The sequence below is a fragment of the Magallana gigas genome, chromosome 6, assembly GCF_963853765.1.
Source record: "Magallana gigas chromosome 6, xbMagGiga1.1, whole genome shotgun sequence".
Taxonomy (NCBI): domain Eukaryota; kingdom Metazoa; phylum Mollusca; class Bivalvia; order Ostreida; family Ostreidae; genus Magallana; species Magallana gigas.
In genome coordinates, this window is record NC_088858.1 from 53,106,139 (window position 1) to 53,130,729 (window position 24,591).

At 36.4% G+C, this 24,591-nt stretch overlaps 3 protein-coding genes across 4 annotated transcripts; all 3 read left to right on the forward strand.

Annotated features, from left to right (window-relative positions):
• The first annotated feature begins 5,533 nt into the window (after positions 1-5,533).
• On the forward strand, positions 5,534-11,420 carry LOC136276295 (uncharacterized). 2 transcript variants are annotated; one of them, XM_066087990.1, is made up of 5 exons: positions 5,534-6,352; positions 6,856-7,098; positions 7,243-7,709; positions 7,864-8,118; positions 10,572-11,420. In XM_066087990.1, exons 1-5 carry the CDS (start codon positions 6,227-6,229, stop codon positions 10,927-10,929), a joined length of 1,449 nt encoding a protein of 482 aa, XP_065944062.1. In that variant the 5' UTR covers positions 5,534-6,226; the 3' UTR covers positions 10,930-11,420. The 2 variants fall into 2 exon arrangements, with proteins under 2 accessions (XP_065944062.1, XP_065944061.1); XM_066087989.1 differs by having other exon boundaries at positions 5,538-6,352; positions 6,856-7,709; positions 10,572-11,419.
• A 2,036-nt stretch (positions 11,421-13,456) lies between these two features.
• Positions 13,457-20,047, forward strand: LOC136276412 (uncharacterized). Its single transcript, XM_066088312.1, has 3 exons — positions 13,457-13,815; positions 18,629-18,815; positions 19,319-20,047. The coding sequence occupies exons 1-3, from the start codon at positions 13,457-13,459 to the stop codon at positions 20,030-20,032; spliced, it is 1,260 nt and encodes a 419-aa protein (XP_065944384.1). The 3' UTR covers positions 20,033-20,047.
• Positions 20,048-20,175: 128 nt separating this feature from the next.
• Positions 20,176-24,591, forward strand: LOC136276413 (uncharacterized). Its single transcript, XM_066088313.1, has 2 exons — positions 20,176-20,450; positions 22,918-24,591. Exons 1-2 carry the CDS (start codon positions 20,176-20,178, stop codon positions 23,273-23,275), a joined length of 633 nt encoding a protein of 210 aa, XP_065944385.1. The 3' UTR covers positions 23,276-24,591.

The window sequence follows — 24,591 nt, forward strand, 5'->3', positions numbered from 1 at the left end:
TGGTTAGTGGAAGCATAAAAGAAGGGTTTAGATTAAAGGACTCTGATGCAGATTTTATGTTCTGGCTAGATGACCACCGAGTGATCTGGGACTTTTCTCAGTCTGAGTTTTATAACATACACAGACAGGCACTGATTCTCTGTGACAGTTCCGAGAGTCCATCAGGATTTACTTTACTCTGGTTACCATTGGATAGAGCCGCCAGTAATGTGATGTATGCTTGTGTATGTATAAATCAAAAACTTGTTTTATCGAGTTCTAAATACAGAGAGATCACACTTTCTGATCTAAGACCAAGTTCTAGAGTACACGGACCATGTAGCAGTGGAATACTCGGTACAACTGAATACGATGACGCTCATTGCTTTGTCAGTGATTTTTGGCCTCCTTCTGCCTACTCATGGATAGACAGATGCCACTCATGGCCCCCACCTCAAGTTGTAAACGACATCGTCAGAAATGGATGTCACTTTGTAGCAATAGGACACAAACTAGGAAACCATGAAGACAACGAATGGAGAATTTCTTTCTCAAAAGCAGAATATAAACTTATGTACTTAATGAATCATACGCAATTCTTAACTTACGGTTTGCTGAAAATATTCATAAAGGAAATATTCAACAAAGGATTGAGAGATGAAGATAAACTACTATGTTCCTACCACTTAAAAACAGCCGTTTTCTGGGCCATTCAACAAAACATGCTTCTTCACTGGTGTCCACAAAATCTTCTGGTTGGTTTCTGGGCCTGTTTTAAACTTCTCCTGAAATGGGTGTATGAAGGGGTTTGTCCCAATTTTTTCATTCCACAAAACAACATGTTCCTGAGCAGTATACATGGCAAAGCACAAAGAAAGTTGTTTATGCGACTTTATAGATTTTATGTGAAGGGGATAGCTTCCCTGTATCACAGTTCTTCTATCGGGTCCTACCTCTTATTTGATCTCTGTGTACCCAGACCCTCGGTTAATACGGACGTGCGATTCCTAATACGCGAAGCAGTGTATGATGGTGAATTATTTAGAGAGATAAGTAGTTATGATTCAATACACACATCAGACTTAGGGGACTGTATGAGATACCTTCAAAAAGTGGAACAGTTAGTTGGATCTAACCTGACAGAGTACCAAACACTAAGTTTACAGAGACACACGGCTACTACCTTTCAGTGCATTGCCTTTATATTACATAACAAGTACGCTAATAGATGTGTCAACAAGCAGGTGTACACTGTTTTAAAAAAGTGCGTTTACATGCTGAAATTCGCTGCTAGTTTTGGTTGTATTTCTGACATGTTGTACATTGCCATGTATTATTACAAGACACTCAGATACAGGGAAGCTTTATCTGTTATAGAGAAGACAAAGGTCAAATTAGCACAACCATTTCTGATAGTTAGAGAAAACGTTGATTCGGAAAGGTATACTGAGGCTGTAGGTGGGCGGTCTTTGTGTACAAAGATGAAACATGCTGTAGCAATGGATATTAGACTAAAAACTGAAATCTGCTATATCAACGAATTGATGCTAGAACAACAGTCCAGCAGACATAGCAGAATGAATATCCCACCCGTGATAGTGTCGCAAATGTTGGAGATTTTGTGCTGTAAATATATTGACCCCATGAGAACAAAAAGGGCTTTGGACGAACTGCAGTTCTTAGTTCTCAATGATCCTGGAAAGTTTATAGGTGTATCATATGGAGACATCTCCTGGGAAATCCTGGGGATCTGTCAACAGATATTACTGAAACCTCGGGCTGCCTTATATTCTTACCAACAGTCACTCAGACAAAGACTCCAGTATAACATACAAAGTGCTACTAGACAGAGAATTAATTACTTAACGAATATAACGTATGCATTTCAAAACCTAGCTGCCGGTCTGTAGCTCCCGGTCTGAACTAATGGTACATCCATGCATTAGTTGCTTGCTTCATTTAATAAATCACTTGATAGTGTATTGTCAATGGAATGGATGGAATAATGAAGCTTATACAAGCGATTAAATAAATGTCTTTATATTCTGACTTTTACATTAAACACGTCAAAATCATTTAGTTATTGTTTTGATTCTCTGAAACTTAGAATAGCATACGTCTATTCCATAAAATTTACACGACATTCAACATTCAGATTATACAGGTTACAATAATTATGCTGGAAGTATTGATAAATTGTATATGCATTGGACTTGAACTTTGGAGATTGAATAATTTAAATGAATCGCGCTTATACAGACCCTGAAACGTGTTACTACACCAGTTGCATGGTTCGGTTCGGTACGCTTTTTGGACGTCACGGTTCGCTTTTTGCACGGTACGGTTCCATTTTACTGGAATAAATGTGGAAAATACAGCGAGTGTTGAGCTAATTCCCTAGTAATCGCCCGGTACGGAAAATACCCCATACGGTACAAATCCCGGCGGTTATAAATGGTGTAAGAATCCGGCGTATCAACTTTTTAGCTTGATACACGATCCCATGAAGTAGGCCTACCTCTCAGCTAAATTCCCCAAATGGACTCGTACCAATGCTCGTATGGACCAGCGTGGACCACGCCTGTGAGTTACCCGACGCAGTACTTCGTACATAAGGAGAATCCCGCCTGTAGAAGATGTGGACTTGTTCACCATTTAAGGTATTGTGTTGCAAGATCTTCTATGTGTTTTAACTGCGGAAAGAATGGACATTTTGCGCGGATGTGCAAGACACAGAAAATTAACCGCCGAAGTGACGTTCACACCATTAAAGTAGTAGAGACTCAGAGAACAGATCGCGCGACACAAACAGAAAAAAGAAAATCGGAGAGGAAATTTCAACGCGACAGAGAACGGATCAGAGTTTTCAACGAAAAAACGCTTACTACTAGCAGAACTTCCGTTTTCCAGGATTAAAGACTATCAATTCTTTGAAGATCTTATGAAGAATTAACTAGGTGATGCAAAGCAGAAAATAAGCGTTTTGCGTGAAGATATTGACCACCAAACTGCAAAAGCAAAGTTCTTCGAAAACCGCCATTTTGTAGTGCTGGCTGAGTTACAGAAACGAGACAAAGAAATTCAGTAGCTGGAAGAACAAATACGACACCTAAGTAGCACGCTACGTGACAGAGAAGAAGAACTAAAGGAAAAGACAAAGACAACTGATTCAAGGGGACACTTTCGTAAAGCTGCGGGGAATTCGACCAATGCTCACAGACGGTTCGAGTCTAAAAGCAATTGGAAATGTGATCTACCTAGTTCCAGAATGGGCCGAGGAGGAACAAATACCAGGTTCCACAGCAATACGTTTCTTCGGAACACGGGGACGTGTTCATCGGGAGGAAGAGGCAAATATCACCGTGTGAAATGTTCCCGTTGGACATGACACATTTTCCCCTGTCACTGGCGTTGAATGACTTTGACTCGGACACCCTTAATTGACTCACAGTTTATCTTAGTAATCCGTTAATTAAAGTAACTCTCTATATTTACTTTTCTATTATTATCTATTGTTAAAAATGTTTTGTTATCTATATGTAATTGGTTGCCATGTTCAATTATTCGGCAGTTGGAGAGCGACGGTCAAGGCGCTCGTACCACCGACTCCCGACCTCGCGGAATAGTGTAATAAGTTTGTGGAGTATTAATAAATTTTGTAAAACGAATACCGATCGACTTATACATCTTCCGTGGGTCACAAGAGGTTAAAAGTCAAGATACAAATCGTCCGTCTAATCCGTTACATTTCCCTCACTGTCATATGTAGGTTAACATTAAGTTAGAATTATTAATAAGCGAGTTTCCCCTTTTAATATGTACGGAGTGGAGAGTAACTGTTTATATGATTGTGTTGATTACTGGAATAAATGTGGAAAATACAGCGAGTGTTGAGCTAATTCCATAGTAATCGTCCGGTACGTCCGGTACGGAAAATACCCCATATGGTACAAATCCCGGCGGTTATAATATTCCAATGGGTACCAATTGGGCCCCATTGTTAGCAGATCTATTTTTGTATTCTTATGAAGCAAAATTTATTAAAAAAAAACTTGTATGTGAAAAAAATAAATCACTCGCTATGGCCTTCAACATTCAGGTATATCGATGACGTATTATTAATTAAGTAAAGGTTACATGCCGAAAACTGTCCATTTTGTGAGAAGAAAGAACTATTGGAGGGCCGTTAGGCCCGACAATAGTTCTTTTTTCTCACAGAATGGACATTTTGAGGCTTGTAACCTACTTAAAACAATTATTTCATTGTCTTCTTATTGGACTGTCTCAGGTTAAAAAAAATTACTCTATTGTGTTTAGAATGTACTCCCTTGGAAAAGTTTCTCTTTTCAAATGACAATGAAGTAAACATCCATTGTATTGAATCTGTCATTATCTTCTTATTGGACTCTCTCAGGTAAATGTTTTTTTTTTAATAAAGTGAATAGAATTCATTCAATTGTTAACTTAGTGGACAGTTACAGGTAAGTTCTTTAACACGAGTACAAAAAGCGTGCGATTCGAATATCACTTCGTTGTAAATTTTCCTGCTATAAGGATGTCCTCGTCAGATGGAGAGAGTGTTTTTTAAACACAAAATAAGTTCAGAGAAGTTGATGAAGAAGAACAGAACACAGATGGCATTCTTAGTGATATTTTGGATTTAGAAAAAGAAAATACGAAAAATTCAACCAAATTTTGACCTCAGAGTAGACGTTTTTTCGGATATTTCTGTGAGGAGCTAGTTAAAGCCAGCCAAGACATCAAGGAAAAAGAAAACACTGAGAGGTTTCCACAGCTCGTATAAAAGAACGAATGAAGTCCTACAGCAAAAAGTCAGTAAGATTATTCATGGTGAAAAGGATGAGAAAATTAAATGTGACGGAGATGCAAAGAAAGCAAAAACCGTAAATATATGTGATTTCACTTGATGTGCACCTGGTGCAAGTGAAATTGAAATCAATTTAGGAAGTGTTTATTTCAAATTTAAATTTTGAATTTGGAATTCTGTGCCTCAATCATTCGTGAATAACAAATATTTCTTTTGTATTAGTGTGGTTGTTATTTCAAGTTTTACCTGTAGCTGTCCAATAAGTATTGAATAACTGTCCACTATTTAAATAATGGACAGTTTTTTCAACTTATTGGACGGCTACAGGTAACTTATTGGATTGTTTCTGTTCTTTCAAGCAAAAGAATGTACAAAAATAACAAAGGATGACGTCATAACAATGTTTTAACAATTGTTATTTCTATACTCACGTCGACTCAATATATCCCAGTGAACTTGAAATAAAAAGATACCACAGAGTCTCGTTATCTGTTTCATATTTGGATATTTTACTAGACATGGACATTGATGGTAACCTAACAACAAAACTTTATGATTAACGCGATGACTTCAATTTTTCTACAGTCAACTTTCCTTACTTATGTATCATACATTCATCACCTGCATATGGTTTTTTTGTCTGTCAGTTGATTCGATACGCAAGGGCATCCTCTTCGTATGAACAGTTTCTAAGACGAAGCAAGCTACTGACAAACAAGTTGATATTACAGGACTATCAACAGTCTCGCTTGAAGTCATCTTTTCGTAAGTTCTATGGTCGATACAACGACCTTGTCAGCAAATACAATTTTCCACTGTATCGCATGCTGACTGACGTTTTTTATACTAATTGTTAGACCATAATTAATCACCTAATTGTCTACGGACTTCTCCGATTTTTTTTTCAATATTACGGCAAAGAGCACACGACGGGTGTGACCGGTCAGCAGAGGATGCTCAATCCTCCTAGGCACCTGATCCTACCTCTATCTTTTTGGAGGTCCGTGTTGCTCTGCTTTGAATTTGTATTTCGTTTTATGGATTTTTGAGATGGTTACGGTTTGTTGTTGTCATTTTTTCACAAGAAAAATCTCCGTTAGAAATCAATTTTCGTTTCTGTGAATTTCTCGGAGTGAAAAATGATGTGTGAATGAAATTATCTAGGATATTTTCCCTTTCATCTATTTTTATTGCACCTTTTTCACAGGTACGTGTATTTTAATGAACAATTGTCCAAACGCGATGCACAGATATCTTGGACCGACTATAGATATGGACTCAGTTTTTATTCAATTCCAGTGGAGGAAAATCTGATATTAGATTATTCTGAGACAAATTTGAGATTATTTTATTGATAGCTACAAAGTTGACAGTATCAAATTCTGTGCATTTCTATCCAATGAATCATCTTCAGATTTCATGTTACAATACGCTGTCAAAGGAGAGTACACAAACTTCAGAGGAGCCTGGCTGAATGACACGCATTTCCTTGTTGCAAAACGATTCTTTACGGATAGAACACACTTTAAGCTGGAGGCACATGAGGTGGGTGAATTTAACCATCATTCATTCCAAATCAGACCCACTCATATATTATCATTGCTGTTTTTGGGATGTCGTATTACGAAAACAAACAAGAGATGGGATTTTTTAATCCAGATTTTTAAAACATGTAAATACAGGGCAAATATCTGAGGAGAATAATTTTCAGATTATTGAATATTATACATGTAAAGCCTGCTTGTGTTACGTTCACTTTTGAACAGTACGCATCCCCGAAAGTTGGGGGGAAAATAAAGAAAACCAACCCATTGTTCCTATTTTTAGTATGCACCCAAAGAATAACGACAATTTCGATGGAGATTTTTGTAATGTCACAAACATTGTTTTATTTTGAACAGATTTATCAATTATTGTAACGAAAGGAACGATTTTGTATAAAGCTCTTCCAATTTTCCAATTCCACATATAACATTTGTAATGAAATGCCAACAGTTATATATATTTTACATTGATTAATAAATGATTCTTAAAATCTATATTTTCAGGTTAAATTGACATCCAAAAATAAAAAAATAAATTTAAAAAAGCTCTTCAAGAAGTGCAAAATTAAAGGGAAGGGTGTTCTTGTTACTCATTCCTTTCCTTCTAGAAATGACTTTATTCGAGTGATCGACCCCAGGAAGTGGGGGGATCTAAGGCAGTATCACCCTAACCTAGATCAGGTTGAAATGGAACCTTTAGGTAATGACAACAGTCAGCCAGGGGGAGGACAAAGAAAGCAACAGCAGGTGAAGCCTGACACAGACTCCTCAGAGAGACAAACAAAGCAACAGCAGGGGAAGCCTGACACAGACTCCTCAGAGAGACAAACAAAGCAACAGCAGGGGAAGCCTGACACAGACTCCTCAGAGAGACAAACAAAGCAACAGCAGGGGAAGCCTGACACAGACTCCTCAGACAGAGAGTCAGAGGATGAGCAACTTGACGGAGAGAATTCCAAAAGGGATGATCATCAAGTGGATGAAGACTCAAGTGACGAAGACGATTTAAGTGATGAGGATGAGCTTAATGAATCTGATATTGAGAGTGCCATGAGAGAACCAATGTTGTATTATAAAATGGTCCGTAGCACGTGGTTTAAGAAAAACCGGTGGCAGCAGACGAGGAAACATGTTCCACCAATGAAGGACGAGAGCTCCCGGCCCTACCCTCAGGTTCTGATGCAGATTCAGTCACAGGGAGGGAAGATAGTCACAATGGTCCGTGACTCAGACTGCGGAGAGAAGTTTGAAATTGTATTCTTTTCTATAAAAGACGACGAAGAAGTGTGTGCAGCACCGTTCAAAGTTCTCAAAATGGATGCTAAGATCATTGGTCTGAGAGTGAGCCACGATCAGAGGTAAATAACAGTGAATAATTTAAAACTATAGCCATGATCAGATGTACAGTTTAAATTTTACATATAAATATATATAAATTTTTATTCGTGTTGTTAAGATCAGGTGTTGTGGTTCACGTGGGCGATGTTGCCAAATGACATGTATTTGCTACAGGTACCTGGTTTACTCCTGTCGTAACCAAATAGAGGACGATGAAGATGATAGTGGCGATGATAGTGACGATGTCGATGGTAGTGACGATGATAGCGACGATGACGATGACTGGACCTTTCAGAGTGACATTCTCACCGTCGTGTATGACCTGATTCTAGATCAATGTTTAGAGAATGTTTACCTGAGATGTAACGCCCGCTTCACGAACCATCTTGGCGTTTTCTTTCCCGACCTCAGCCAAGATTTCGTGGCCACGTAAGTCTTTAGTTTGAATTCTTCATCCTTTAAAACTTCTTCTTATTCTTCGAATGTTATGTTTGATGCTCTGCTTTTTCCATTTTTTTTTGCCCTTATATATTTGCTTTCATAATTAGAGGTCTTTACAGTTACATCTCACTACGAATATCTAGGACTCGTAGTCTTTTTAGCTCACCTGAGCTGAAAGCTCAATGAGCTTTTCTGATCAAAATTTGTTCGTTGTCTGTCGTCGTTGGCGTTGTCGTCGACGTTGCCGTTGGCGTTGTTGTAAACTTTTCACATTTTCATCTTCTTCTCCAGAACCACTGGTCAGATTTCAACTAAACTTGGCACTAAGCATCACTTGGTGAATGGGATTCAAGTTTTTTCAAACGAAGGGCCACAACCTCTTTAAAGGGGAGATAATTTAGAATTATTGAAAATTTGTTGGCATTTTTCGGGTAAAAAGCAGTAAATTGTGTGAAAGCATGAGTCGTGCAGAATAAATTTGATCAAACCATGAATCCGTAGAGAAAATTAAGGCAATAAAGTGGGGGGGGGGGGGGGGGGGTGTTATGTAGGAATAGAGAAAAATATTCTTTCAGGTACAACAACAAAGGGGCTTGATATTTACCCCAAAAATATGTGGATAAAAATCGGCAGGTTTAAAAAAAAAATTGAGCAAGATCTACTTTACTTAGTTGTCAAGATATTTTGATTTTTATACTGTAATATAGTTTGATCAGAGTTAAGGCAATTGTTGCTCGGGTGAGCGATGTGGCCCCTTGGCCTCTTGTAATGTTATCTATAAATTGGCGTCAGGATATATTGCAGAAAGATTAAAACTTTTCCTAGATAATTTGATATATGTGCATATATCATATATCTAAAATCAAAGACTTTTACTAGTATTTAAATTCAAATTCCAATGAAGGAATATAATTTACCATGAAGAACCTACAGTATTGATTTTTTCCGAATTTACAAAACTTGTTTGTTTTTAATCCTTTTTATATGTGTTAAAAACTGTAAGAGTTGTAAGACTTTTTTGACAAACCATCATCGTTTGAAATACAGTAGAACTAGGAGGGAGTCTGTCATCTGAGCTGAAGCACTAGTATCCACTAGAATTCAAAATTATCAAGAGAGAAACTTCCATCCGACGCAGCTTCGTAATATATCAATTTTTTTTCACTCGGATTTCGTTAGTTTCCTGTCAGATGCCATTCGTCAAAAACCAATACTGTTTTAGCACGTTCATAAGCGCGTCCATTACTTTAAAGCAATATGAGCTGCAATTTTCATGCTTAATTTTTTTTTTTTTACGAAAAATGTTATTTTCTACTAAAATGACAAAAATATCATGGTTTTTAAAGTTCTTTTAACCATATCGTTATTGGAAAAGCCGTAAAAAGCCTTAAATGAAGCAAAATTAAATTATTGTCGTCCTGTACAAAGATTGATCTGCTATATATTTCTTAGAAGAGAAATATTTCTTCCGACGAAAATTAATGATTTTTTCAAATCTTATTTTACATGCAGACTTATCATACTAGCAGGTTTTTGCAGCAAATTAAATTCTAAAAAATACAGTTCATATTGCTTTAACCACTTAATTTTTACAATCTATGTTCTACGATTTGGTCTCGTTCCATCCTTCTCTATATCCTCCATGATTTAAATGTTGATTGATATTTGATAAAGCTTGACATTGTTTTAAAATACACAACCGCAGTGTAGGTTACCTCCCCTTACTTGGATACATATCGCTCTTTGGCATTATCATTATTTTTCAATTTTCAGCAATAAATAAAAATATTCAGACGTGTAAAGTGATACTTTATATAATACATTTGTTATTCTAACGTTATTTCACAAACCAGTTTTAAATAAAAAGCAGAGATATTTGGGAATTAGCAATTTTAATTTTTCTAAACTAGACGAAATTAGAAGGGTCAATATACAATGGACATGTAGAAATTCTACAAATTGAACAATATTTTGCAGGTTAGGAAAATTCATCGTATAAAAAGAAAAATTATAACTCAAGAGCATGCAAATTGGAGTTTGAAAATAGCCAATTATACAGATTTTATTACTGCTCTGAGGGCAATTTGGGTTCGACGATTCGACATTCAAATGCAAATTAAACAAAGTTACTCATCTCAGAACGAAATATTGATACAGATAATCTGTAGAGATTGGGAAAATATTATATTAAGAATTTAATTTTAAAAACAACCAACAGATTTTGGATGGAAATGTTTCAAAGTTGGTAAAAGGTATATTGTACAAAATGTGAAATGGGCTCAGATTTTCATTATGACCATATATGGTATAATTCGTAAATAACTGTTGGTGGAAGATCAGAACTGTCTAAAAATCTTTATAATTTTTATAATTTAGGTATATTATTTGTTAATGATCAGATAGATAAAGAGGGCACGTATCGTTTGGTTTCTGTGATCTAGGGGTGACGAGTTCATAGAGGGTCACCTGTGGGACAGACATTATGGAGTAAAGCTGGAGACCAGCATCCTACACAGAAACTGTGGACAGCAGAGTAGCGGACTCAACGCGGTGGCCTTCCACCCCTACGACCAGGAAACCCTCGTCACTGCTGGGGACGATAGACTACTGAAAGTGTGGAGATCCAAAAACAGACAGGCTCAGATAGCGAGGGGGGAATACCTCGGTGAAACCTTGGGCTTGGGATTGATGGATGACTTTGGTCGCGATTTGGCTGAGGGAGATGAGAGGACGTGTGGTAGGATTAGTCCTACTTTTAATCTACTCTTTGATGTGAAGAAAAAATCAACAAAAAAGTGAACATTGCTATGATTTCTACAGCTGTCATTTGTATGAAATGATTGCAATAATCATATTACTCTTTTAGTTTTATAGCATAATGTATCAAGGGGTTGAATTATAGATCCAGCCCATCGTTGTATTTTCATGTGGTCACGTGGTTTTAAAGGTAGAATGAACGGGTGGATAAGAGAGTGAGTGAGTGATGTTCTCTAACATATATTATTTCACCTTACCTGTCCTTATGTAAATTATTACGCGAGCAGCCGTCGAGGTCGTCATCTCGAATCATCACTACATAGCAAAGGATGGTGGTCAGATGTAGGCTAGTAAGATTCATTTCATTACCTCTTGATATTTATAATTCTATAATTTACAGAACGGTACTGTAATATATACATTTTAGATAGCAGTACAAAACATTTAAGAAAAAAGTGAATTCGGTAAATTGTAAGAATGATTTAGGACTTTTAAAACACAAGAACGGGGTTTCCCTTTCGTTATATGCTCATACCGACGGGTTACATAAAGCATCCAGAATACGTTTGTGTTGTTTTAACAATTGTATGCTGAAGTTTTTTTTAATAAGACGCATTATCATTTTTCTTTTTTCATGATTTATTGTCTTTGTTCCATACATAATATTAGTAAATAAATATGAAATTACATAAATGAATTAAATTATTATAGATTATAAACAAAGGCATTCTTGACTCTCCCTCAAGTACATGTACAAGTATAAGTTTATCCGTCAGCAACAACTTCTAACAGTCAAACCTATTGTGAGTGAGTTAATGGTTTTACTCAGCCTACCGTTAATTTCCTTAAGGTTTTTTTGAAACAGGAACAATTCTACAAACGTCTTGTAGTGATTCTGTGTCTATTCCGTATGGCATAAGCTCTGTCTCCCACTTGCTGATTGAGGGTGTAGTTGCATAGATAGGGACAAAGTTTCGTAAACATTGGTCTGGGAGGCAGCTCCCTCCCAAAGCTAAGCATATTTTCTTTACGGCGGCAGAAATTTTAATTTAGTATTAGTTCTAATACATCTTAACACATCAGTAGTCATTATACATTTATGCTTTGTGATTGTTAGTACAGTACAAGCTCTTTGTATTGTAAAGTCACTGTCATTTTCGAAAAAAAAACCCCAAATAAAATCGAAATTTGATCTTTTCTATAGAAAATCAGATATCTTGGACCAAAAGATCCTCTCTGAAAAATAAACAAAACAATCTAACAGATACCAGATAAATTATAAAAAAGACATCTCAAATTTTTTTTTTATATACTTGCAGTTGTATATATAAAGCAATTACGCATACGACTAACAATATGGTTAAATTGGGACCTTTGAAAAAAGAAAGGATTTTGACTAGTTGCAGTATTTCTCAAGCAGTTTTTTTTACCTGTTTTTTGTCTGATAAGGGAAAAATACATATACAGTCACCGTATAATGCAAACGAATGCAATTACAAAGTAACGAGCGATTTAGTTTCCTATTTCTCCAAAGTGTGCTCTAAAAAGGTAGTATTGCTTCTTTTCGTTTTGATTTGGATTTAAGCACCGAGTCAGTTGTAATGAAAGGCATTTGTTAATTCGCACCGAATGGATCTGAATTTTAGAATTACCAGTCAGTCAGATCATAGTAATTTAGAAGGTGTATTGATGTAAAAAAAAACTCTGCAGTGCTCTAGAAAAATATCGAGCAAAAGCGTAAAATGTCGTGATTTACTGCAAATGAAAAAGTTTAATACAATTGCGATTCAGAAAAAAAAATCGCAAGAAAGGGCTTACCGCTAATCAATGTAGTTTCGCTACTTAATTGAATCATTATAATTCTTAAAGAAATAAAAGTCTTTTAAACATTTTTTAGTAAGTAAGAGGTTAAAAATAAAGTTACATACAGGATCGGAAGTATCCTGGCAGAAAACGTTATAAAGTCACAATTTCTACAGACTGACCAGTGTTGCAAAATTTAATTTTTGATCCAATTGGATCTGAACAGAATAGGTAAATTCAGGAAAATTGAATAAGGTTTCAGATTTTCGTGGGAAATAATAGTTTTTTACAGTCAAAATATTGCAATGCATGTACAACGCTCACATTTGTGCATGACTCTACTTTAGTGTCATTTTACCGTGAGGAGGGGGATTCTTCTATACATTAAATTTCCGGGTAAATCTTTAAAACCTGTGTTTGACGCTGTCCGTACAATAACACTGTCCACTCCCTGTGGGGTTTTCCTTATGAAAGGAATGTATTTATGGTTAATCTTGGTTTGTTGTTCAAATTTCCGCGGGATATGCTGTTTCTCTGTACTAAGTGTAAATTATTCCCACGCGGTAAAATGTGTGTCCACAGTATAAGCCTTATATTCCCTCAGTTTTACAATTCAAAACTTTTCCTCAGGGCAGTGAATACTACATGAAGTTCTCACAGGCTGTGACATTCAGACACAGAATAACATAAACGCGAGTTCATGTTTTAAAATTCTTTTAACAACTCACAAATAAAAGAATTGTGTATTCTTTTATTTATCGACAGGATGACACTTCAGAAAATGGTTCAGATAGTGTACGGAGCGTTGTGTCACCTGATAGGGACTCCAGAACAGGTGGCTTCTAGGAGAGAAATAGTGGACATGATGGAGCTATTTGTGAACCTTAGAAAATATTGTAAGCACAAAACGATGGTTAGTGGAAGCATAAAAGAAGGGTTTAGATTAAAGGACTCTGATGCAGATTTTATGTTCTGGCTAGATGACCACCGAGTGATCTGGGACTTTTCTCAGTCTGAGTTTTATAACATACACAGACAGGCACTGATTCTCTGTGACAGTTCCGAGAGTCCATCAGGATTTACTTTACTCTGGTTACCATTGGATAGAGCCGCCAGTAATGTGATGTATGCTTGTGTATGTATAAATCAAAAACTTGTTTTATCGAGTTCTAAATACAGAGAGATCACACTTTCTGATCTAAGACCAAGTTCTAGAGTACACGGACCATGTAGCAGTGGAATACTCGGTACAACTGAATACGATGACGCTCATTGCTTTGTCAGTGATTTTTGGCCTCCTTCTGCCTACTCATGGATAGACAGATGCCACTCATGGCCCCCACCTCAAGTTGTAAACGACATCGTCAGAAATGGATGTCACTTTGTAGCAATAGGACACAAACTAGGAAACCATGAAGACAACGAATGGAGAATTTCTTTCTCAAAAGCAGAATATAAACTTATGTACTTAATGAATCATACGCAATTCTTAACTTACGGTTTGCTGAAAATATTCATAAAGGAAATATTCAACAAAGGATTGAGAGATGAAGATAAACTTCTATGTTCCTACCACTTAAAAACAGCCGTTTTCTGGGCCATTCAACAAAACATGCTTCTTCACTGGTGTCCACAAAATCTTCTGGTTGGTTTCTGGGCCTGTTTTAAACTTCTCCTGAAATGGGTGTATGAAGGGGTTTGTCCCAATTTTTTCATTCCACAAAACAACATGTTCCTGAGCAGTATACATGGCAAAGCACAAAGAAAGTTGTTTATGCGACTTTATAGATTTTATGTGAAGGGGATAGCTTCCCTGTATCACAGTTCTTCTATCGGGTCCTACCTCTTATTTGATCTCTGTGTACCCAGACCCTCGGTTAATACGGACGTGCGATTCCTAATACGCGAAGCAGTGTATGATGGTGAATTATTTAGAGAGATAAGTAGTTATGATTCAATACACACATCAGACTTAGGGGACTGTATGAGATACCTTCAAAAAGTGGAACAGTTAGTTGGATCTAACCTGACAGAGTACCAAACACTAAGTTTACAGAGACACACGGCTACTACCTTTCAGTGCATTGCCTTTATATTACATAACAAGTACGCTAATAGATGTGTCAACAAGCAGGTGTACACTGTTTTAAAAAAGTGCGTTTACATGCTGAAATTCGCTGCTAGTTTTGGTTGTATTTCTGACATGTTGTACATTGCCATGTATTATTACAAGACACTCAGATACAGGGAAGCTTTATCTGTTATAGAGAAGACAAAGGTCAAATTAGCACAACCATTTCTGATAGTTAGAGAAAACGTTGATTCGGAAAGGTATACTGAGGCTGTAGGTGGGCGGTCTTTGTGTACAAAGATGAAACATGCTGTAGCAATGGATATTAGACTAAAAACTGAAATCTGCTATATCAACGAATTGATGCTAGAACAACAGTCCAGCAGACATAGCAGAATGAATATCCCACCCGTGATAGTGTCGCAAATGTTGGAGATTTTGTGCTGTAAATATATTGACCCCATGAGAACAAAAAGGGCTTTGGACGAACTGCAGTTCTTAGTTCTCAATGATCCTGGAAAGTTTATAGGTGTATCATATGGAGACATCTCCTGGGAAATCCTGGGGATCTGTCAACAGATATTACTGAAACCTCGGGCTGCCTTATATTCTTACCAACAGTCACTCAGACAAAGACTCCAGTATAACATACAAAGTGCTACTAGACAGAGAATTAATTACTTAACGAATATAACGTATGCATTTCAAAACCTAGCTGCCGGTCTGTAGCTCCCGGTCTGAACTAATGGTACATCCATGCATTAGTTGCTTGCTTCATTTAATAAATCACTTGATAGTGTATTGTCAATGGAATGGATGGAATAATGAAGCTTATACAAGCGATTAAATAAATGTCTTTATATTCTGACTTTTACATTAAACACGTCAAAATCATTTAGTTATTGTTTTGATTCTCTGAAACTTAGAATAGCATACGTCTATTCCATAAAATTTACACGACATTCAACATTCAGATTATACAGGTTACAATAATTATGCTGGAAGTATTGATAAATTGTATATGCATTGGACTTGAACTTTGGAGATTGAATAATTTAAATGAATCGCGCTTATACAGACCCTGAAACGTGTTACTACACCAGTTGCATGGTTCGGTTCGGTACGCTTTTTGGACGTCACGGTTCGCTTTTTGCACGGTACGGTTCCATTTTACTGGAATAAATGTGGAAAATACAGCGAGTGTTGAGCTAATTCCCTAGTAATCGCCCGGTACGGAAAATACCCCATACGGTACAAATCCCGGCGGTTATAAATGGTGTAAGAATCCGGCGTATCAACTTTTTAGCTTGATACACGATCCCATGAAGTAGGCCTACCTCTCAGCTAAATTCCCCAAATGGACTCGTACCAATGCTCGTATGGACCAGCGTGGACCACGCCTGTGAGTTACCCGACGCAGTACTTCGTACATAAGGAGAATCCCGCCTGTAGAAGATGTGGACTTGTTCACCATTTAAGGTATTGTGTTGCAAGATCTTCTATGTGTTTTAACTGCGGAAAGAATGGACATTTTGCGCGGATGTGCAAGACACAGAAAATTAACCGCCGAAGTGACGTTCACACCATTAAAGTAGTAGAGACTCAGAGAACAGATCGCGCGACACAAACAGAAAAAAGAAAATCGGAGAGGAAATTTCAACGCAACAGAGAACGGATCAGAGTTTTCAACGAAAAAACGCTTACTACTAGCAGAACTTCCGTTTTCCAGGATTAAAGACTATCAATTCTTTGAAGATCTTATGAAGAATTAACTAGGTGATGCAAAGCAGAAAATAAGCGTTTTGCGTGAAGATATTGACCACCAAACTGCAAAAGCAAAGTTCTTCGAAAACCGCCATTTTGTAGTGCTGGCTGAGTTACAGAAACGAGACAAAGAAATTCAGTAGCTGGAAGAACAAATACGACACCTAAGTAGCACGCTACGTGACAGAGAAGAAGAACTAAAGGAAAAGACAAAGACAACTGATTCAAGGGGACACTTTCGTAAAGCTGCGGTGAATTCGACCAATGCTCACAGACGGTTCGAGTCTAAAAGCAATTGGAAATGTGATCTACCTAGTTCCAGAATGGGCCGAGGAGGAACAAATACCAGGTTCCACAGCAATACGTTTCTTCGGAACACGGGGACGTGTTCATCGGGAGGAAGAGGCAAATATCACCGTGTGAAATGTTCCCGTTGGACATGACACATTTTCCCCTGTCACTGGCGTTGAATGACTTTGACTCGGACACCCTTAATTGACTCACAGTTTATCTTAGTAATCCGTTAATTAAAGTAACTCTCTATATTTACTTTTCTATTATTATCTATTGTTAAAAATGTTTTGTTATCTATATGTAATTGGTTGCCATGTTCAATTATTCGGCAGTTGGAGAGCGACGGACAAGGCGCTCGTACCACCGACTCCCGTAATAAGTTTGTGGAGTTTTAATAAATTTTGTAAAACGAATACCGATCGACTTATACATTTTCCGTGGGTCACAAGAGGTTAATAGTCAAGATACAAATCGTCCGTCTAATCCATTACGTTTTCCCTCACTGTCATATGTAGGTTAACATTAAGTTAGAATTATAATAAGCGAGTTTCCCCTTTTTAATGTGTACGGAGTGGAGAGTAACTGTTTATATGATTGTGTTAATAACTGGAATAAATGTGGAAAATACAGCAAGAGTTGAGCTAATTCCCTAGTAATCGTCCGGTACGGAAAATACCCCATACGGTACAAATCCCGGCGGTTATAATATTCCCATGGGTACCAATTGTGCCCCATTGTTAGCAGATCTATTTTTGTATTCTTATGAAGCAAAATTTATTAAAAAAAACTTGTGTGAAAAAAATAAATCACTCGCTATGGCCTTCAACATTCAGGTATATCGATGACGTATTATTAATTAACAATTGTTATTTCTATACTCACGTCGACTCAATATATCCCAGTGAACTTGAAATAAAAAGATACCACAGAGTCTCGTTATCTGTTTCATATTTGGATATTTTACTAGACATGGACATTGATGGTAACCTAACAACAAAACTTTATGATTAACGCGATGACTTCAATTTTTCTACAGTCAACTTTCCTTACTTATGTATCATACATTCATCACCTGCATATGGTGTTTTTGTCTGTCAGTTGATTCGATACGCAAGGGCATCCTCTTCGTATGAACAGTTTCTAAGACGAAGCAAGCTACTGACAAACAAGTTGATATTACAGGACTATCAACAGTCTCGCTTGAAGTCATCTTTTCGTAAGTTCTATGGTCGATACAACGACCTTGTCAGCAAATACAATTTTCCACTGTATCGCATGCTGACTGACGTTTTTTATACTAATTGTTAGACCATAATTAATCACCTAATTGTCTACGGACTTCTCCGATTTTTTTTTCAATATTACGGCAAAGAGCACACGACGGGTGTGACCGGTCAGCAGAGGATGCTCAATCCTCCTAGGCACCTGATCCTACCTCTATCTTTTTGGAGGTCCGTGTTGCTCTGCTTTGAATTTGTATTTCGTTTTATGGATTTTTGAGATGGTTACGGTTTGTTGTTGTCATTTTTTCACAAGAAAAATCTCCGTTAGAAATCAATTTTCGTTTCTGTGAATTTCTCGGAGTGAAAAATGATGTGTGAATGAAATTATCTAGGATATTTTCCCTTTCATCTATTTTTATTGCACCTTTTTCACAGGTATGTGTATTTTAATGAACAATTGTCCAAACGCGATGCACAGATATCTTGGACCGACTATAGATATGGACTCAGTTTTTATTCAATTCCAGTGGAGGAAAATCTGATATTAGATTATTCTGAGACAAATTTGAGATTATTTTATTGATAGCTACAAAGTTGACAGTATCAAATTCTGTGCATTTCTATCCAATGAATCATCTTCAGATTTCATGTTACAATACGCTGTCAAAGGAGAGTACACAAACTTCAGAGGAGCCTGGCTGAATGACACGCATTTCCTTGTTGCAAAACGATTCTTTACGGATAGAACACACTTTAAGCTGGAGGCACATGAGGTGGGTGAATTTAACCATCATTCATTCCAAATCAGACCCACTCATATATTATCATTGCTGTTTTTGGGATGTCGTATTACGAAAACAAACAAGAGATGGGATTTTTTAATCCAGATTTTTAAAACATGTAAATACAGGGCAAATATCTGAGGAGAATAATTGTCAGATTATTGAATATTATACATGTAAAACCTGCTTGTGTTACGTTCACTTTTGAACAGTACGCATCCCCGAAAGTTTGGGGGAAAATAAAGAAAACCAACCCATTGTTCCTATTTTTAGTATGCACCCAAAGAATAACGACAATTTCGATGGAGATTTTTGTAATGTCACAAACATTGTTTTATTTTGAACATATTTATCAATTATTGTAACGAAAGGAACGATTTTGTATAAAGCTCTTCCAATTTTCCAATTCCACATATAACATTTGTAATGAAATGCCAACAGTTATATATATTTTACATTGATTAATAAATGATTCTTAAAATCTATATTTTCAGGTTAAATTGACATCCAAAAATAAAAAAAGAAATTTAAAAAAGCTCTTCAAGAAGTGCAAAAATAAAGGGAAGGGTGTTCTTGTTACTCATTCCTTTCCTTCTAGAAATGACTTTATTCGAGTGATCGACCCCAGGAAGTGGGGGGATCTAAGGCAGTATCACCCTAACCTAGATGAGGTTGAAATGGAACTTTTAGGTAGTGACAACAGTCAGCCAGGGGGAGGACAAACAAAGCAACAGCAGGGGAAGCCTGACACAGACTCCTCAGAGAGAGAGTCAGAGGATGAGCAACTTGACGGAGAGAATTCCAAAAGCGATGGTCATCAAGTGGATGAAGACTCAAGTGACGAAGACGATTTAAGTGATGAGGATGAGCTAACTGAATCTGATATTGAGAGTGCCATGAGAGAACCAATGTTGTATTATAAAATGGTCCGTAGCACGTGGTTTAAGAAAAACCGGTGGCAGCAGACGAGGAAACATGTTCCACCAATGAAGGACGAGAGCTCCCGGCCCTACCCTCAGGTTCTTAGGCAGATTCAATCACAGGGAGGGAAAATTGTCACAATGGTCCGTGACTCAGACTGCGGAGAGAAGTTTGAAATTGCCTTCTTTTCTGTAAATGACGACGAAGAAGTGTGTGCAGCACCGTTCAAAGTTCTCAAAGTGGATGCTAAGATCATTGGTCTGAGAGTGAGCCACGATCAGAGGTAAATAACAGTGAATAGTTTAAAACTATAGCCATGATCAGATGTACATATCTTTAAAGCAGTTTAAATTTTACATATAAATATATATAAATTTTTATTCGTGTTGTTAAGATCAGGTGTTGTGGTTCACGTGGGCGATGTTGCCAAATGACATGTATTTGCTACAGTTACCTGGTTTACTCCTGTGGTAACCAAATAGAGGACGATGAAGATGATAGTGGCGATGATAGTGACGATGTCGATGGTAGTGACGATGATAGCGACGATGACGATGACTGGACCTTTCAGAGTGACATTCTCACCGTCGTGTATGACCTGATTCTAGATCAATGTTTAGAGAATGTTTACCTGAGATTTAACGCCTGCTTCACGAACCATCTTGGCGTTTTCTTTCCCGACCTCAGCCAAGATTTCGTGGCCACGTAAGTCTTTAGTTTGAATTCTTCATCCTTTAAAACTTCTTCTTATTCTTCGAATGTTATGTTTGATGCTCTGCTTTTTCCATTTTTTTTTTGCCGTTATATATTTGTATAATGTTTCATAATTATAGGTCTTTACAGTTACATCTCACTACGAATATCTAGGACTCGTAGTCTTTTTAGCTCAACTGAGCTGAAAGCTCAAGTGAGCTTTTCTGATCAAAATTTGTTCGTTGTCTGTCGTCGTTGGCGTTGTCGTCGACGTTGCCGTTGGCGTTGTTGTAAACTTTTCACATTTTCATCTTCTTCTCCAGAACCACTGGTCAGATTTCAACTAAACTTGGCACTAAGCATCACTTGGTGAATGGGATTCAAGTTTTTTCAAACGAAGGGCCACAACCTCTTTAAAGGGGAGATAATTTAGAATTATTGAAAATTTGTTGGCATTTTTCGGGTAAAAAGCAGTAAATTGTGTGAAAGCATGAGTCGTGCAGAATAAAATTTGATCAAACCATGAATCCGTAGAGAAAAGTAAGGCAATAAAGTGGGGGGGGGGGTGTTATGTAGGAATAGAGAAAAATATTCTTTCATGTACAACAACAAAGGGGCTTGATATTTACTCCAAAAATATGTGGATAAAAATCGGCAGATTTAAAAAAAAATTGAGCAAGATCTACTATACTTAGTTGTCAAGATATTTTGATTTTTATACTGTAATATAGTTTGATCAGAGTTAAGGCAATTGTTGCTCAGGTGAGCGATGTGGCCTCTTGGCCTCTTGTAATGTTATCTATAAATTGGCGTCAGGATATATTGCAGAAAGATTAAAACTTTTCCTAGATAATTTGATATATGTGCATATATCATATATCTAAAATCAAAGACTTTTACTAGTATTTAAATTCAAATTCCAATGAAGGAATATAATTTACCATGAAGAACCTACAGTATTGATTTTTTCCGAATTTACAAAACTTATTTGTTTTTAATCCTTTTTATATGTGTTAAAAACTGTAAGAGTTGTAAGACTTTTTTGACAAACCATCATCGTTTGAAATACAGTAGAACTAGGAGGAAGTCTGTCATCTGAGCTGAAGCACTAGTATCCACTAGAATTCAAAATTATCAAGAGAGAAACTTCCATCCGACGCAATTTGGTATTATATCAATTTTTTTCACTCGGATTTCGTTAGTTTCCTGTCAGATGCCATTCGTCAAAAACCAATACTGTTTTAGCACGTTCATAAGCGCGTCCATTACTTTAAAGCAATATGAGCTGCAATTTTCATGTTAAATTTTTTTTTTACGAATAATGTTATTTTCTACTAAAATGACAAAAATATCATGGTTTTTAAAGTTCTTTTAACCATATCTTTATTGGAAAAGCCGTAAAAAGCCTTAATTGAAGCAAAATTAAATTATTGTCGTCCTGTACAAAAATTGATTTGCTATATATTTCTTAGAAGAGAAATATTTCTTCCGACGAAAATTAATGATTTTTTTCTAATCTTATTTATCATAAGAGTTTAATTTACATGCAGACTTATCATACTAGCAGGTTTTTGCAGCAAATTAAATTCTAAAAAATACAGTTCATATTGCTTTAACCACTTAATTTTTACAATCTATGTTCTACGATTTGGTCTCGTTCCATCCTTCTCTATATCCTCCATGATTTAAATGTTGATTGATATTTGATAAAGCTTGACATTGTTTTAAAATACACAACCGCAGTGTAGGTTATCTCCCCTTACTTGGATACATATCGCTCTTTGGCATTATCATTATTTTTCAATTTTCAGCAATAAATAAAAATATTCAGACGTGTAAAGTGATACTTTATATAATTCATTTGTTATTCTAACGTTATTTCACAAACTAGTTTTAAATAAAAAGCAGAGATATTTGGGAATTAGCGATTTTAATTTTTCTAAACTAGACGAAATTAGAAGGGTCAATATACAATGGACATGTAGAAATTCTACAAATTGAACAATATTTTGCAGGTTAGGAAAATTCATCGTATAAAAAGAAAAATTATAACTCAAGAGCATTCAAATTGGAGTTTGAAAATAGCCAATTATACAGATTTTATTACTGCTCTGAGGGCAATTTGGGTTCGACGATTCGACATTCAAATGCAAATTAAACAAAGTTACTCATCTCAGAACGAAATATTGATACAGATAATCTGTGGAGATTGGGAAAATATTATATTAAGAATTTAATTTTAAAAACAACCAACAGATTTTGGATGGATATGTTTCAAAGTTGATAAAAGGTATATTGTACAAAATGTGAAATTGGCTCGGATTTTTATTATGACCATATATGGTATAATCCTTAAATAACTGTTGGTGGAAGATCAGAACTGTCTAAAAATCTTTATAATTTTTATAATTTAGGAATATTATTTGTTAGTGATCAGATAGATAAAGAGGGCACGTATCGTTTGGTTTCTGTGATCTAGGGGTGACGAGTTCATAGAGTGTCACCTGTGGTACAGACATTATGGTGTGAAGCTGGAGACCAGCATCCTACACAGGAACTGTGGACAGCAGAGTAGCGGACTCAACGCGGTGGCCTTCCACCCCTACGACCAGGAAACCCTCGTCACTGCTGGGGACGATAGACTACTGAAAGTGTGGAGATCCAAAAACAGACAGGCTCAGATAGCGAGGGGGGAATACCTCGGTGAAACCTTGGGCTTGGGAGTGATGGATGACTTTGATCGCGATTTGGCTGAGGGAGATGAGAGGACGTGTGGTAGGATTAGTCCTACTTTTAATCTACTCTTTGATGTGAAGAAAAAATCATCAAAAAAGTGAACATTGCTATGATTTCTACAGCTGTCATTTGTATGAAATGATTGCAATAATCATATTACTCTTTTAGTTTTATAGCATAATGTAGCCAGAGGTTAAATTATAGATCCAGCCCATCGTTGTATTTTCATTTAGTCACGTGGTTTTAAAGGTAGAATGAACGGGTGGATAAGAGAGTGAGTGAGCGATGTTCTCTAACATATATAATTTCACCTTACCTGTCCTTATGTAAATTATTACGCGAGCAGCTGTCGAGGTCGTCATCTCGAATCATCACTACATAGTAAAGGATGGTGGTCAGATGTAGGCTAGTAAGATTCATTTCATTACCTCTTGATATTTATAATTCTATAATTTACAGAACGGTACTGTAATATATACATTTTAGATAGCAGTACAAAACATTTAAGAAAAAAGTGAATTCAGTAAATTGTAAGAATGATTTAGGACTTTTAAAACACAAGAACGGAGTTTCCCCTTCGTTATATGCTCATACCGACGGGTTACATAAAGCGTCCAGAATACGTTTGTGTTGTTTTAACAATTGTATGCTGAAGTTATTTTAATAAGACGCATTATCATTTTTCTTTTTTCATGATTTATTGTCTTTGTTCCATACATAATATTAGTGAATAAATATGAAATTACATAAATGAACTAAATTATTATAGATTATAAACAAAGGCATTCTTGACTCTCCCTCAAGTACATGTACAAGTATAAGTTTAACCGTCAGCACCAACTTCTAACAGTCAAACCTATTGTGAGTGAGTTAATGGTTTTACTCAGCCTACCGTTAATTTCCTTAAGGTTTTTTTGAAACAGGAACAATTCTACAAACGTCTTGTAGTGGTACTGTGTCTATTCCGTATGGCATAAGCTCTGTCTCCCACTTGCTGATTGAGGGTGTAGTTGCATAGATAGGGACAAAGTGTTCGCAAACAGTGGTCTGGGAGGCAGCTCCCTCCCAAAGCTAAGCATATTTTCTTTACGGCGGCAGAAATTTTAATTTAGTATTAGTTCTAATACATCTTAACACATCAGTAGTTATTATACATTTATGCTTTGTGATTGTTAGTACAGTACAAGCTCTTGATATTTTAAAGTCACCGTCATTTTCGAAAAAAAACCCAAATAAAATCGAAATTTGATCTTTTCTACAGAAAATCAGATATCTTGGACCAAAAGATCCTCTCTGAAAAATAAACAAAACAATCTAACAGATACCAAATAAATTATAAAAAAGACATCTCAAAATTTTTTTTATATACTTGCAGTTGTATATATAAAGCAATTACGCATACGACTAATAATATGGT

Coding starts and splice junctions, on each gene's coding strand:
- LOC136276413 (XM_066088313.1), top strand. CDS start 20,176: ATGACATGTATTTGCTACAGTTACCTGGTTTACTCCTGTGGTAACCAA. Junction 20,451..22,917: donor AGCCAAGATTTCGTGGCCAC/GTAAGTCTTTAG, acceptor TCTGTGATCTAG/GGGTGACGAGTTCATAGAGT.
- LOC136276295 (XM_066087989.1), top strand. CDS start 6,227: ATGTTACAATACGCTGTCAAAGGAGAGTACACAAACTTCAGAGGAGCC. Junction 6,353..6,855: donor TTAAGCTGGAGGCACATGAG/GTGGGTGAATTT, acceptor CTATATTTTCAG/GTTAAATTGACATCCAAAAA. Junction 7,710..7,863: donor AGAGTGAGCCACGATCAGAG/GTAAATAACAGT, acceptor TATTTGCTACAG/GTACCTGGTTTACTCCTGTC.
- LOC136276412 (XM_066088312.1), top strand. CDS start 13,457: ATGACACTTCAGAAAATGGTTCAGATAGTGTACGGAGCGTTGTGTCAC. Junction 13,816..18,628: donor AGAGCCGCCAGTAATGTGAT/GTATGCTTGTGT, acceptor TTTTATTGATAG/CTACAAAGTTGACAGTATCA. Junction 18,816..19,318: donor TTAAGCTGGAGGCACATGAG/GTGGGTGAATTT, acceptor CTATATTTTCAG/GTTAAATTGACATCCAAAAA.